Source organism: Labrus mixtus, chromosome 7, assembly GCF_963584025.1.
Source record: "Labrus mixtus chromosome 7, fLabMix1.1, whole genome shotgun sequence".
Taxonomy (NCBI): Eukaryota; Metazoa; Chordata; class Actinopteri; order Labriformes; family Labridae; genus Labrus; species Labrus mixtus.
Window position 1 is genome coordinate 422,463 of NC_083618.1, and position 13,790 is coordinate 436,252.

At 39.7% G+C, this 13,790-nt stretch overlaps 2 protein-coding genes across 2 annotated transcripts; both read left to right on the forward strand.

Annotated features, from left to right (window-relative positions):
• Positions 1-649: 649 nt before the first annotated feature.
• gpr61l (G protein-coupled receptor 61-like) lies at positions 650-5,864 on the forward strand. The gene is made up of 3 exons (XM_061041909.1): positions 650-1,177; positions 1,214-1,272; positions 2,172-5,864. Exon 3 carries the CDS (start codon positions 2,206-2,208, stop codon positions 3,517-3,519), a length of 1,314 nt encoding a protein of 437 aa, XP_060897892.1. The 5' UTR covers positions 650-1,177; positions 1,214-1,272; positions 2,172-2,205; the 3' UTR covers positions 3,520-5,864.
• Positions 5,865-9,893: 4,029 nt separating this feature from the next.
• Positions 9,894-11,738, forward strand: LOC132977310 (caveolin-2-like). The gene is made up of 3 exons (XM_061041843.1): positions 9,894-10,364; positions 10,926-11,113; positions 11,251-11,738. Exons 1-3 carry the CDS (start codon positions 10,254-10,256, stop codon positions 11,408-11,410), a joined length of 459 nt encoding a protein of 152 aa, XP_060897826.1. The 5' UTR covers positions 9,894-10,253; the 3' UTR covers positions 11,411-11,738.
• The last annotated feature ends 2,052 nt before the right edge of the window (positions 11,739-13,790 follow it).

Consider the following 13,790-nt stretch of genomic DNA (forward strand, 5'->3'; position numbering starts at 1 on the left):
TCTCACCTTCTGTTACTTTGAGCAAACAAAGTAATCCGACACCCTTTGAGAAAGAGGGAAGAAATTAGGAAAACAGGCTAAAACTAAAAATGTGTATCTTTAGCAACTGTAAGGATTTACAATTTCTTAACAATGAAAATCCTCCAGAAAGTTAAGAATGAATTTCTCAAATCTGGGAAAATATTTATTAGCAACAGGAATATTAAACCTGTATTCTGGTAAATAGAGAAAAGAATGTATGTGTCTGCACATTGTTCAAATAGCTCACATACTAGTGATTAAATAGTGGGTAACGTGCAGTAAAGATGTTTCCCTATTTGTACGCAGTTATTAAACATGCAATTGTTACTTATTGCTTATATTATTTTTTATATCTGTTTCTGTAGTTTGGGTCACAACTCAGGCGATAGTTACATTTGATGACAACAGCTGTACATTGAAAAATGTGTATCTGAGTCTAAGTCCTCTACAATATGAACCATATAGTTCATAATCATCATGTTTCTAGTTCTGAGAAAGTCTTTATAGTACATTGTTATAGTCAAGTAAAGAGCATGGGAGATACATAACATGTAAAATATATTTTGGCATTTGATTGGACACTTTGATGTAGTTGATTCAAGATAGCTTTCATATTTTTTTGTATATTTCATATTTCTTTGTGTATTTCATATTTCTGACGACCTATCCACAACTTTTTGTCAGTGGCCACTCCAGGTCTTAAGTAATGTTACATCTGATTACATAACAAATACTGCTTATGTAAAGACAGAGTGGACAGCATCAGGGTAAACATAAGATTCCCCTTTAAACTGGTGGGAATTAGGACCCTGCAAAGACTGAGCTCTAGATGTGGGACAGTAGAGTGTGTGTCTATTTGAAAGCGAGAACAAAAAAACACAATCACACACAATACAATGTGTGACTGTCACTACCATACACAGCGCAGGACAGGAATGAGAGTGTTGCTGGAGGAGGGATGAGGAAAGAGAGAAAACAGCACATCTAAAACCATCATGGAATCATTGATCAGCTCGTCTTTGATTGGAGGTTTACATCTGTGACATGTCTGGACCTCCTCTCTGCAGAAGAACCAAATCTCAGACATTGGAGTTAACCAGACTTGATAACATATATTTCACTTTTAGGAGGACCGGTTGAAAGTTGGATTCCTTTAGTGTGTGCCCTTGTAAATAAAAGTTGGATTTGTAAGGTAAAACACCAGGTTTACCTGTCTGCTGTACTGCACAACACAAACAGAGTGGATCATGGGTAAGTACTTTTACGCATGATGTACTGTAAGTTGTTTCTTTTATATGTTTTCTTTTTTCTTTTGAAATTAAACATCTCCAAATCAATGAAAATGTTTAACCTCATAATGGAATATGAATATATTGATTCTTCTTTAACCAGTCTCATATTTACTATATAAAAGCAGAAAGTTGCACATTGCAGAATTGATGAATGTCAGCTATGTGTGTAAATGTTCCTAGAAAATACCTTTCTGGAAAGGGAAAATAAATCTGTTATTGAACCTTAAAACTTTGTTACATTGTGTTCAATTACTTATTTGTAAGTAAAGTGGTAAAACTCTGAGACATAAATCTGCATAAAAACTGTAAACAGAGTGTTAAGATATGGATCAGATATCTGCCATTTTACTTGTCAGTGTTTTGCACTATGTCAGAAATGACTGCATTACTTTTCTCTTGTATTAATGGACCACAATGAGTCGATTAACCTTCACTTGGCTTTCTGTCAGCAAACAGCTCAGACTACTGTGTTATTACTGTTTGTCTTCACAACTCTTTTCTTTAACAACAGATCAGAATGACCCTCAAGGTGGATTACATTGATTTGACATAAACAAAGCTAGTTATAACTGTTTGTCATTTACACACACAAGTGTACATAATCTGTATATACAAACAACATACAAACAGGTGTTTACATGTGTCTAATTAGATGTTAGCAATCAGAATGTATCTAATTGTGTTTAAATGAATCCCAATAACATGAAATGATCAGCCCGCAAAGTATTTGAAAATGTAACTCTTTCTTTATATTTTATGGGACGAGGTAATAATTTACTGAATATACAGAAGGAATAATCTTTGTATGTTTAATAGATGGTTACATCGACTTCACTTTTTTCTTTCTCTTCAACACAGGGCATCCACATCAGAAAACATCTGAGACACAAATATGGGGCATTTTGAATTAATAATGGCCGACAAGCCTGGTCCCATGATAGCCTCTGTGCCAAACCACTCATTGACAAATCACACCACCACCCCATGGGAGCTCAATCCAACAGTTCCTGCCAATGTGGGCATTGTCACCAGCTCCCAGTCCCAGATCAAAGACCTGTTTGGGTTGTTCTGCATGGTGACCCTTAACCTCATTGCTCTGCTGGCCAACACCGGTGTGATGGTGGCGATTGCTCGAGCTCCTCACCTGAAGAGGTTTGCCTTTGTGTGCCACCTTTGTGCTGTGGACCTGCTATGTGCAATCCTCCTCATGCCTTTGGGGATCATATCCAGCTCGCCATTCTTTGGCACTGTGGTTTTTACTGTCCTTGAGTGTCAGGTTTACATATTCCTTAATGTTTTCCTCATCTGTCTGTCCATACTCACCATTGCAGCCATCAGTGTGGAGCGTTACTTCTACATCGTACACCCCATGCGCTATGAGGTCAAGATGACCATCAACCTTGCCATTGGTGTGATGCTCCTAATCTGGGTTAAATCCCTCATCCTTGCTTTGGTCACATTGTTTGGATGGCCATCTTATGGACCTCAGAGCTCTATAGCTGCAGCTCATTGCTCTCTTCATGCAAGTCACAGTCGTCTAAGAAATGTGTTTGCTGTGCTCTTCAGTGTGATCTGCTTCCTGGTTCCTGCTGTGGTTATCTTCACCGTTTACTGTGCCGTGTACAAAGTAGCTCGTTCTGCTGCCCAGCAGCAAGTCCCTGCTGTCCCAACGTGGGCAAATGCCAGTCCTGAAAAGAATCGCTCGGATTCAATCCACAGCCAGACCACCATGATTACCACCACTCGCACTCTCCCCCAAAGACTATCTCCAGAGAGGGCCTTCAGCGGAGGAAAGGCAGCTCTCACTTTAGTGTTCATCGTGGGACAGTTCATGGTTTGTTGGCTGCCCTACTTCACCTTCCACCTGCAGATGTCCCTGAGTGGCTCCATGCACAGTCCCGGGGACTTAGAGGAGGCAGTCACCTGGCTGGCGTACTCTTCCTTCGCGGTAAACCCGTTCTTCTACGGCCTGCTGAACAGGCAGATCAGGGAAGAACTTGTGAAGTTCAGACGCTGCTGCTTGACCCAGCCGTCAGAGTTTGGGGCCTCCAGCCATGAGGGTTCCCTACAGGAGAACTTCCTCCAATTCATACAGAGAACCAGCAGCACAGCTGAAACCACATCAAACTCTGTCAATTCCCTTCCCAGAAACACTTCAGACCAGGGGGTGAAGATCCCTGGACAAATACCTGAAGACCATGCATAGACATTGACCACCATAAGCTATAGACAGTGCTAACATAAAGTCTTCAGGGTATTTCATTTCTGTTGGATAGGTAAAGTCTTTTTTAAAACAACATTTCTACAGAAATACTGTCTAATTCCTGAAATGATTATGGTGTAACGTACATGTAACTAAGTGAAAGTAGTGTTAACTTACAGTTTTGGTACCATTAATCATCTCTCCAGTCCACTCTGGCCACAATCCCCTTTCTTAAGGAATATCGAAGTATGTAATGGGGGAGCAAACTCAAAATAAAAAGCATTTATTAATTCACAAACATTTTGAGTTTAATCCTAAAGTATTTTCAATTGTTTGGACTTTCTTGAGCTCGTGGAATTAGCTTATAAGTAAGCCATCTTGCATGGTTGTCATTTAAACTGAGAATTACGACAGCTTAGGGCCAATTATGTACAGGCATGAATGAGACCATAAACTAAAGGTTAACCTAAAAAATGTGAATCTGTCCTAAAAATACAGGCTTACAAGCCAAGTGCCTTTTTTTACTTTTACAGGTAGGCTTACTGATTTAAGGTCAAAGTGCTGTGTACTGTACTCTAACAGGGAAATGTTGAAGTAGCTGTACTTTAAATGTCCCCCTGTGCAAATTTTATATTCATATTAAAACTGACCAGATTTTAATGATGTTTATGATTTGTTTTTGTGTGAAAACTGGACTCTAATTGTACAATACTAAGGTCATGAGCAGATGGATATTTCAATGTTTAATTGTTTTTAAGAATAAACTATTAATTTGTATGATATGAACATTAGGGATCATTGTATCATGTTTAACATAAATACAAAATGGAGTGTTCAAATGTTATTTTGGTGAAGTATTGTCAAGTATTGAGTAAATGTTGCAAAGCAGCGGTCATACGACATAAGATGATAAGCAGCACATTGTGTGGGTCTTGCATATCATTAAATGATCCCTTCAGAGCACTCATACAGTGGATGTCTGCAGTGTGAGGTACAATGCATGCAGCAGATAATGTAAAAGGATAGATGGTGAAAGTCATCTACCCATGTTGTCATGGAAATCAGGTTAGCTGTGACTCACATAGCAACAGGGACCTTTGAATTGAATGTATGCTTTAGCTTCAGATCCTAATTGGATTTCAATAACTGTCTCTTGTGCCTGATTTCCATGTGGAAACTGATTACACACAGCCTTTAAGTTCAGTCAGCAGCTCTTTAACATGTGAATAGAGGCTGATTACAAAGTAGTCCCTGCTTATATGGAAGGCTGTGAGACAAGGACCCAGTGAGGATGGGGAGTCTAAAATGGTAATCATTACAGGGCATTGATAATGTTCTGAGAGTGGTTACAAAGTGCTATTTTATGGCTTCTGCTGTTTGTATTAGTCTTTCACAAACAGAGGAAAATACAAGTAACCAAGAATAGTGTGGCCAAAGCTAATAAACACCATTTTGCTGTCTAGCTGTCATTAACTAACACTCTTACATAACCTTGGGTTGTGTGTTTAATACTGCACAAGCCAATGTATAGCCAATCATTTTAAGACCAGCAGGGTACATTTTAAAGTGTTAAAAATGTGTTTGCAGAGATTTGAATTTCAAGAACCATCGTTTCCATCCAACGATAGAGCCAGAACAAAACATCACCTATAGCAGCATTTCTAAAACTAAACAACAACAAAAATAACCAATAAGTTCACTGGATGGCTGTCATATGTCCTCTTGTTACATGTCTAAAAGATTTTTGCATCAATTTTGATCACATGACATTCAGACAAACATCTATAAGGTCAACACAAACAAGGGTCTAGAAAGGAGGACACAACGTCAGTAGGTGTAAACGAACAGCTTTAAGTCTGATCGCACACAGGTGCTGACAGGCAGTGCAGAGGCAGACCACTTTTTATTTCTAAGTAATTAAATTAAGATATCGTGATCAACAACAACAACATCGACAGCTGTTCTAATCAGCAGGAGCAGCAATCTGAGCCAGATACTTCCAACAGATCACTGTAGTGTATATAAGTATTTATATCTGTTCAGGCTGAATAGCTGAGCTCCCACTCCAAAATCCAAACCAACATTTCAATGACCAAACAAACACACACATAACACTCCAACATGTCAGCATGCACACTTTGAGGTCTCCTGCAGTTTGTAAGAAAATAAAAAGTCTTACAGTCATGGGTTGTATTGAGACGGATGATATGTGTTAAATTTGTAGAAAGCCAGCGTTTCCCAAACAATTTCCTTTGGGCCCCCACCTACTTGTTTGAGGACCCACATAAAAGAAGTGATACATGTCTTTCAAAAATGTACATAAATTATGACGTACCCAGACAATTATGATTGAGGAAATATGTATTTTAAACACAGTTGTTTCTACTGACCACGTGTGTTACCATTATTTAAAAAACATGAGCGAATCTAATTTTGACAACCTTAGAGCAGACAGAGACTCATGCACATAATAGGGGGTCCCGGACAGGTTGGGAGCCAATATTAAGCAAGATTGCATAAAAAATAGTATGGAAGATCATTTTTTTTGTAACCTGATAACACCAGAGGAAAATCCTAATGACAAGTTCAGTGATAATTAACACAGCCACATTGGAGAAGCTGACCTCCACACGGGGGGGATCCATGTCATTCATGATAAATGTGTGAAATACTGACTGTTGCAGACTATCCAGCTAGAAATGATGACTCTGTAATATAATTTGTGAAAAATGTTGTGATACAACACATTCCACTGTGGTAAATCAAACTGCAGGAGTACTAATAGTAGTACATTCATGATGTTTTATTTAATGATTAAATCAGGATTTGTTGCAGATTAACCGAATGTGTGTTTGTTTAGCAGACGATCTACAGACCTCAGACATTTAACACAACAGGATATGCTGTGCTATTCATCACCATAGTAACCACACACACACACATTGTTAATCATCAGCTAATCAGACCCTGCCTCCACTCTCCCCCTGCAGTAGTGCTGGGATTTGGTAAACAAGCACTCTGGTATTCTTCTGTCAAGCATGTAGAGAAAGTGAGCTACATGGGTTTATAAGATTTAATTATCTGATGGAAAAATCATTGCTAAATTGTGATTTTTTTTCTCTCTAAACCCTACAGTGACAAACTGTGGCCAACAGAGTGCGCTATGCAGCAGTATATCCCTCCTTTTGTTTGGACGTTACTGACATGGGGGCTTCTAGGAATTAACAACAAACAGTGAGATACGTGCTGCCTGCCAAACGTCTGCTCATGCTTTCCTCAAAATGGGAATCACGTCTCAACCAGATATTGGACTCAGATTGATGCCTGTCTGTGGAATGTTAATGATAAGTGTAAATAAACAATCAAGTCATATTAAATTCACAGTGTGTAATTACACAGTCAGATGCTGCTGCAAAGGTTGAAAGAAAAGATGTTCTGTAAAATGAACAGTAGTAACATGTCTCAGATAAAACAGGACCTCCTTTTTTATTGGTGGTGCAGGAATCCAGGTTCCTAGATCACGAGGGCCCCTTGAACACCCAGGTTTACTTAATGTCATAAGGGTTCTTTGAAATTTGACTGACTGCCTAAATTCAATACTCACAATTTCTACAACATAGTTGTAGGTAAAAGGGATAGCTCATGCTAAAAAAAACTCAGAGAGGATAATCATCACACTCTGCTTTCCCCATATTCAGGCTGGATCACATAAACGTAATGGATAGCAGGAATGTAATGAAACCTTTGAGTAGGTAAATTAAAAAAAAAAACATTTTTACAATTGTGTTGATACTAAAGTTTTTTCATTATTATTTTTTTTGTGAATTGCTGAATCGACCATCTTGGATAAAGTAGACTTTAGGGTTAAAAAGCATGAAGGATAAAGGACACCTAAGTTTACCTTCATAAGTTTGCATCGACCCCTTGACCATTGATAAAATAATTTGCCAAATATTTTTGTGAATATCAAACATAAATCATTCCATCCATACCACCTTACAAGGACCTTTATGAATGTGTAGATATACAGTAAGTCTAAGTCTGTAGTACCATGTCCTATTGAGAGCTGTGGTAATCCATGTTTGGTAATCTTTAAAAGTCTGTATCTGGATCAGGTCTGTAAATTTACAGAAGAAAACTGATTTATCTGATCCTATAGCAGAATTATGAATTTCCTAATTGGAATCATTCTTATTGAGATTTACACTTTTGAACAACCTGACCCAGGGTCCAGGTAATTTAGTATTTTAACATCTTGTTAAGTAAATGACTATATTAGCTTGTAACAGTATTTCATTACATTTATACTTAATAACATTAGGTGCATGTTGACAGTTTGGCACAGGGGTGGGCAAACCTTTTGACTCGCGGGCCACAATGGGTTCTAAAATTTGACAGAGGGGCCGGGCCAGGAACAGATGGATGGAGTGTTTGTGTGAACTAATATAAATGACATGTAAAAGCCATTACATGAAAGGATTTGGCCAGGTAGCAAAGCATGAATATGCAAGGCTCATTGTACAAATTGATTTCCAAATGCATTCATTTAATTACACTCATTCATGTGTGAAAATATGTCCACAGCAAATGCAAAGTCACAAAGCCAGTTCTTGTCGCTTAGCTCAGGAAATTTGTCGGATTTCCCCATTAACTCCAAAAATGCGCTGATCTCCTCTTTCAGCTCCCACACTCATTGAAACACTTTGCCCAAACTTAACCAGCGGACACGAGAGTGGTACAGTAAGTCCTGATGATCTGCATCAGTTTCCTCCAGGAACATAATAAACTGACGATGCTGAAGTCCCCTTGCTCGTATAAAGTTAACAAGTTTTACAACTGGATTCACGACATGATTAAGCTGCAATACAGACTTACACAGAGATTCCTGATGGATGATGCAGTGAAGGAAAATAACATCCTGGTCAGGGTTTTCCTCTTTCACTTTATCCTGGATTCTTTTCAGCAGACCAACATGTTTTCCAGTTAAATTTGGCGATCCATCCGTTGTGACATTGGCAAGTTTACTCCAAGGTAGCTTCATTCTCTCGATGATAGCAGACACCTGGTTATACAAGTCCTCTCCTCGCGTTTTTCCTTTCAGGGACTCCATGGTCAAAAACTCCTCCGTTATCTCAAAACTGTCATTAATCCCTCAGATAAAAATGAGGAGCTGAGCAGTGTCTTTCACGTCATTACTTTCATCCAGCGCTAGTGAATATAACTTAAAGGACTCAGCCTTTTTGTTTAATTCGCTGGCTATATCTTCATCAATCAGTTCCACACAGTGAGTCACAGTCCTGTGTGATAAACTGATTTTTTCAAACTGGCCTTGGCTCTCCGGACACAAGAGACCTGCTGTCTCTATCATGCATTCTTTTAAAAACTCGCCTTCGGAGAAAGGCTTGCTAGCCTTTGCTAATTTGAATGCCAGCAAAAAACTTGCCTTGGTAGTTGACTCTTGAATCACAGTTTGTTGGTGAAAAAAATGTTGCTGAGTCTGTAAATTATCCTTCAACCTCTGAGCCGCAGCCGCCCGTTCTTGCGGGGACTGCTTGCTAGCGTAGTTAGCATGCTTCGTAGCAAAGTGACGGCTGATACTGTACTCTTTGAAAACTGCGACAGTTTCTTGGCATATCAGGCATACAGCCTTTGATCGGACTTCAGTGAACAAATATTTAGTTGTCCACTCTGTATTAAACACTCGGCATTCACTGTCCACTTTTCTTTTCTTTGATCCGCTCATTTTTACAGAAGGGCTCATACGGGTTCATAGGGCAAAGCGAAAAAGTGAAGAGAGGAATAATACACCACACTCTGAAGTGCGCCATCTATTGGGGAAACGCGGGCATTACAGGGGAAAACGAACGAGGTTTAATTATAATAAAATTTAATTTAATAATAATATAATTTGGACAAGTTTGGCGGGCTGGATTATACGGGCTGGATTATACGGCTGTATATGGCCCGCGGGCCGTAGTTTGCCCATGCCTGGTTTGGCATCATCAGCTGCAACAACTACTGAGAGGCACTTAGAGTATTATGAATCATTTTTTCTCCATCAGGGATCTGGAAGAAATCAAGAGAGGTATGAATATGGCTAGAGTCTGTAAACTGTAAGTTAATGCACGTACCTGGAAAACCACAATTTGTGCAAAGACAACGCACTGTGTTGTGTCACACTCGGGTGTGACACAACACAGTGAAGTGAATACAGCAGCCAGTCGTCTCAGAGGGATGCTTGGAAGGACAGCTCTTGGCAAGAAGCAGTGAAGTCTGCTCTTAATGGACTAACACTGTCAGCTCTGCTCTGTATAACAATGACAAGGCCAAAATACTGAGCGCTAATGATCAACACAACGTCTTCAGTAGGAAGTGGAGGTAGATTTTTATTAACAATGCCATTAACGATGGTGACAGGGCATTTCTTGTGCAGGTCTTAATGAGACTCTCCATGTAGTGTGTCACATGGAAAGTGTCACTGACAACATGCCTTTAAAAGCCAATAAAGGCATTCCTCAACAAGGAGCAAGGAGGTCAGCTCTCCACTATGTTCCACCTGGGTGTCAGAGACGAACCCTGCAGAAGTTATAGCTGTAAGCCATCCTCCTGCTACACCCTGCACATCCTCTACATTTCCAAAAACATGAACACAGAAGCCAACCGAGCTGGGGCAAGCTCAGATTAGTTGAGGTATCGAGGATCAAGGATTAAAAGAGAAAGGACCAGCAGGGGAAGGGATGGAGGTCAAAGTGGACGTGCAGTCTGAAGAGATGAATTCTAACCACAGTGACACAAGCCAGGCTCTGATTCAAGACAGGGATCCCAAGAGAATCAACAAGAGTCTCAAGGTAACTAATGTGCACTGTCACAGGGACACAGGGCAAACTGAGGAAAGTTATTTTTAAAATAAACAAACCTGCTGAACACGCTCTGCATACTACTGCGCCTCTCCTTCTGTCTCCATTGAACCCTGTGTAACGCAATGTTGGAGTGAAGCAGAGAGACGATTCATGATCTCAGGAAAAAATATTTTTTTTACATAAAACTTCTTATTCTGGCTTCTTGTTTTGTAATATGCTGGCTGATTTATTCATTTTCTTGTTCTAATGAAAAACCAAGCCCAATGTGGCAAAACCAATATGTTGCATAATACTGACCTCAAGTGGACATGATCATACATACAGCTCTTGTTTTGCTCCTTCATATATGGTGCGGATATACAAGTTCAAAAGGTGGAAAAAAATGTCATTGTTTGCTTTAAAAAAAAGGAGCTTTTTGCAGTATATTGCAGTATATGTGCATCGTTCTCATTATTTTGTACACCCACATTCTTATAATATTTATCCGAGTTCTCTGTGTTCAGTTGTACACTTAGAGGACTCTCACTTACACTTTTTGTGTGTTTTGAGGTCACGTTTGAGGATGTGATTGCAGAGCCTCCCTCTGTGCAGAGCTTTGATAAAGTATGGCTGTGGAGTCACGCCCTATTTGAGGTGGCCAGGTTGTGGTTCTACCGTTTCATCTCCCTCCTGCTGGCAGTACCACTCTCACTGGCTGCAGGGCTCCTCTTCACTGTGCTCAGCTGCCTCCACATCTGGTTAGATGTTGTTGTTTTTTTACACTGTTACAGGCAGAGAAGAAGTGCCAAATGATTTTGAGTGAAGAAGGATTGCTATTTCTGTTTGGATCAGTGACATTTAATCTTGTTTTGTCTACTTCCCTGTATGTCTCCAGGTTGATCATGCCCTTTGTGCAGCTCCTTCTTATTAACATGCACTGGATCAGGACGGTGTGGAGCAGCATACTGAACATTCTCATCAGCCCCTACTTTAGCAGTATTGGAAAGTGCTGTGGCCGGATCACCATCCATCTGGAAAGACATGAAGACAGATAGAAAAACCCACTGTAGAGATAATTGGTTAACACAAAGAGAGAACAAGCGAGTGGGAACAGATTGCATTTGAATTCTTTATAGATTATTTATATTGCACCATAATTGTCAGTGATTATCTTTTGGTTGATTGTCATGTGTGGACATTTGGTACAAAACTAATTCATACAAATGTACAGAAAGAGAAATAAAATGTGTATAAAAGCTGCAAAAATAAATGATTTATATTTATTCGCCGATCATTTAAATGTACATACTGTAGAAAGACCAACCAACATAATTACATTGATATTGACATAAATATAAATAAACATTTGCTTGTAATATACCATTACATTACTGTTGAGTGTTTATTGTTCAATATTCTATAAAGGATTGCAGCATCATATAAAGCTGTTGCATTGTGAAGTGAATCATCATGATCAGAGTATGAAGCCACATTGAACATCTGGTTAGCCTAGCTTAGCATAAAGATCAGAATCATGGAGCAACAGATTTCCCACTAGAGTTACCTAGTTAGGACTATTTACTTTTACTTTTATGTCTCAACGTGGGCAGCAGTAGCTCAGTCTGTAGGGACTTGGGTTGGGAATCGGAGGGTCACCGGTTCAAGTCCAGGCACGGACCAAGTCCAGAAAGTGGTCTGGTAGCTGGAGACGTGCCAGTCCACTTCCGGAGCACTGCCGAGGTGCCCTTGAGCAAGGCACCCAACCCCCCCCCCCCACCACAGGATCCTGTTTGTGCATGTGTGTGTATTTCCACCTATGTTTGTGTAGCATGTTCACTAGACAGAGTGTAAAAATGAATTTCCCCTCACGGGATCAATAGAGTATAAATTAATTATTATTATAACTGACAGCACCCAGATTGGCTAAGACCTGTAGAGTACACCAAAAATACTAATTTCATCCTTTTAAACTGAACAGTTTATTTTTTATATATGTGTTTCTTTCTTTTGATGCTTGTAGGCAGAGGGGGGGGGGGGGGGGGGGGGGGGGGGGGGGGATCTAAAGAATTAAGAAATCCTGCCCACAATTTTCTTTAGAGATAAATGTCATTTTGTAATTAATGTAAACATTTTGAATAAGTGATAAACACTGTTCATTCCAAAGGAAGCATTACAAGTATTTGTGAACTAACCTGGGTTAGTGATACCCACTCTCACCATTACACTCTATATGTCTAAATATAGATCAGAGCACCCAGCGTGTCTACACTAAATGTTAGACAGGGGCCGGTGCAGTCTCAGCTGATTGCATTGACACGCACAGAGGCGGAGGTATGCCCACTATGACTCTTTGCTGAACTATTTCTGTCCCTCTGCGCCTAACTGGCCTTCACTCTCGCTAAGAATACAACTCTAATTGGGTTGGCTCCCTATCATATGCACTCTGATCCCATTCCCCTCAAACTCCTCATCCTTGTCCCTGCCACCAGGGAACCCGGGCGGGGAACATCAGAGTTCACTCCAAAAGTCACACTTCCTGTTCTGATCTTACACCCCTTCTGATTCACTCAGATAAATAGCAACAGAGAGCTGGTGTAGCTGCTCCTTCATTGGCAAGTTTTCAGTGGCACACCCTCCTCTTCCCCCTCATGTTGGAGTTTGTTTATGCGATGTGCTGTTATAGAAAGCTATGAGTGATAGCAACAACTGCTCAGCTTAGGGAAGGCTGAATCAGAGCTTTATTTATGGGGATGTTTGAATTGTATGGATTAGGCTTAGCTAAAATCAGGAATTACTGGTAGAAAAGTCTCAAATCTGTCGTTTTGTGATTGCTATTTTAAACATTTAAATTACTAAATCAACATATTTCACAGGTGATAAAGGGTAACCTGGAGGAAACACCTTGTTTAAAAGGAAATAGCAGATCATATATTTTCACTTTCTTTACTTCTTAGTCCAGGTAATTGCATTGCATGAGTTGCATTTTCTCTAACCCTCACTTAGTTTGTTGTGTTAAAGGCTTTTTGACCGCAATACACCACTAGTTTTAGCTTGTGCATGTCCCCCAAATGAAACAAAAAAAAGCACAGACTCCGGGCAATCAAAAAGCGCATCAACAAACAATGGTTAGCTGTCGGACTGACTCTATGACACAAAGTTGTTTTAGTTCTCACAACCATCAATAAGACTTGGGTTTATTTATGAAGGGTTTTGACATAAAAAACATGGGCGTGGTTCCCCCTTTTCATTATATTCAGATGATGATTCCTGGTATACTGAACATTTTGACGAATCCAATCTTTTTATGGCATGGAGTAAGTGTGTTAACTCTTTTGATTGTAATAATAACCAAACAATCAGTATTAAGTACAGCATAATTGTAAGGTGTCAGTAGAGTGTTTCTAACTGACATAATAGTGGCAGCTTACTTAGTTG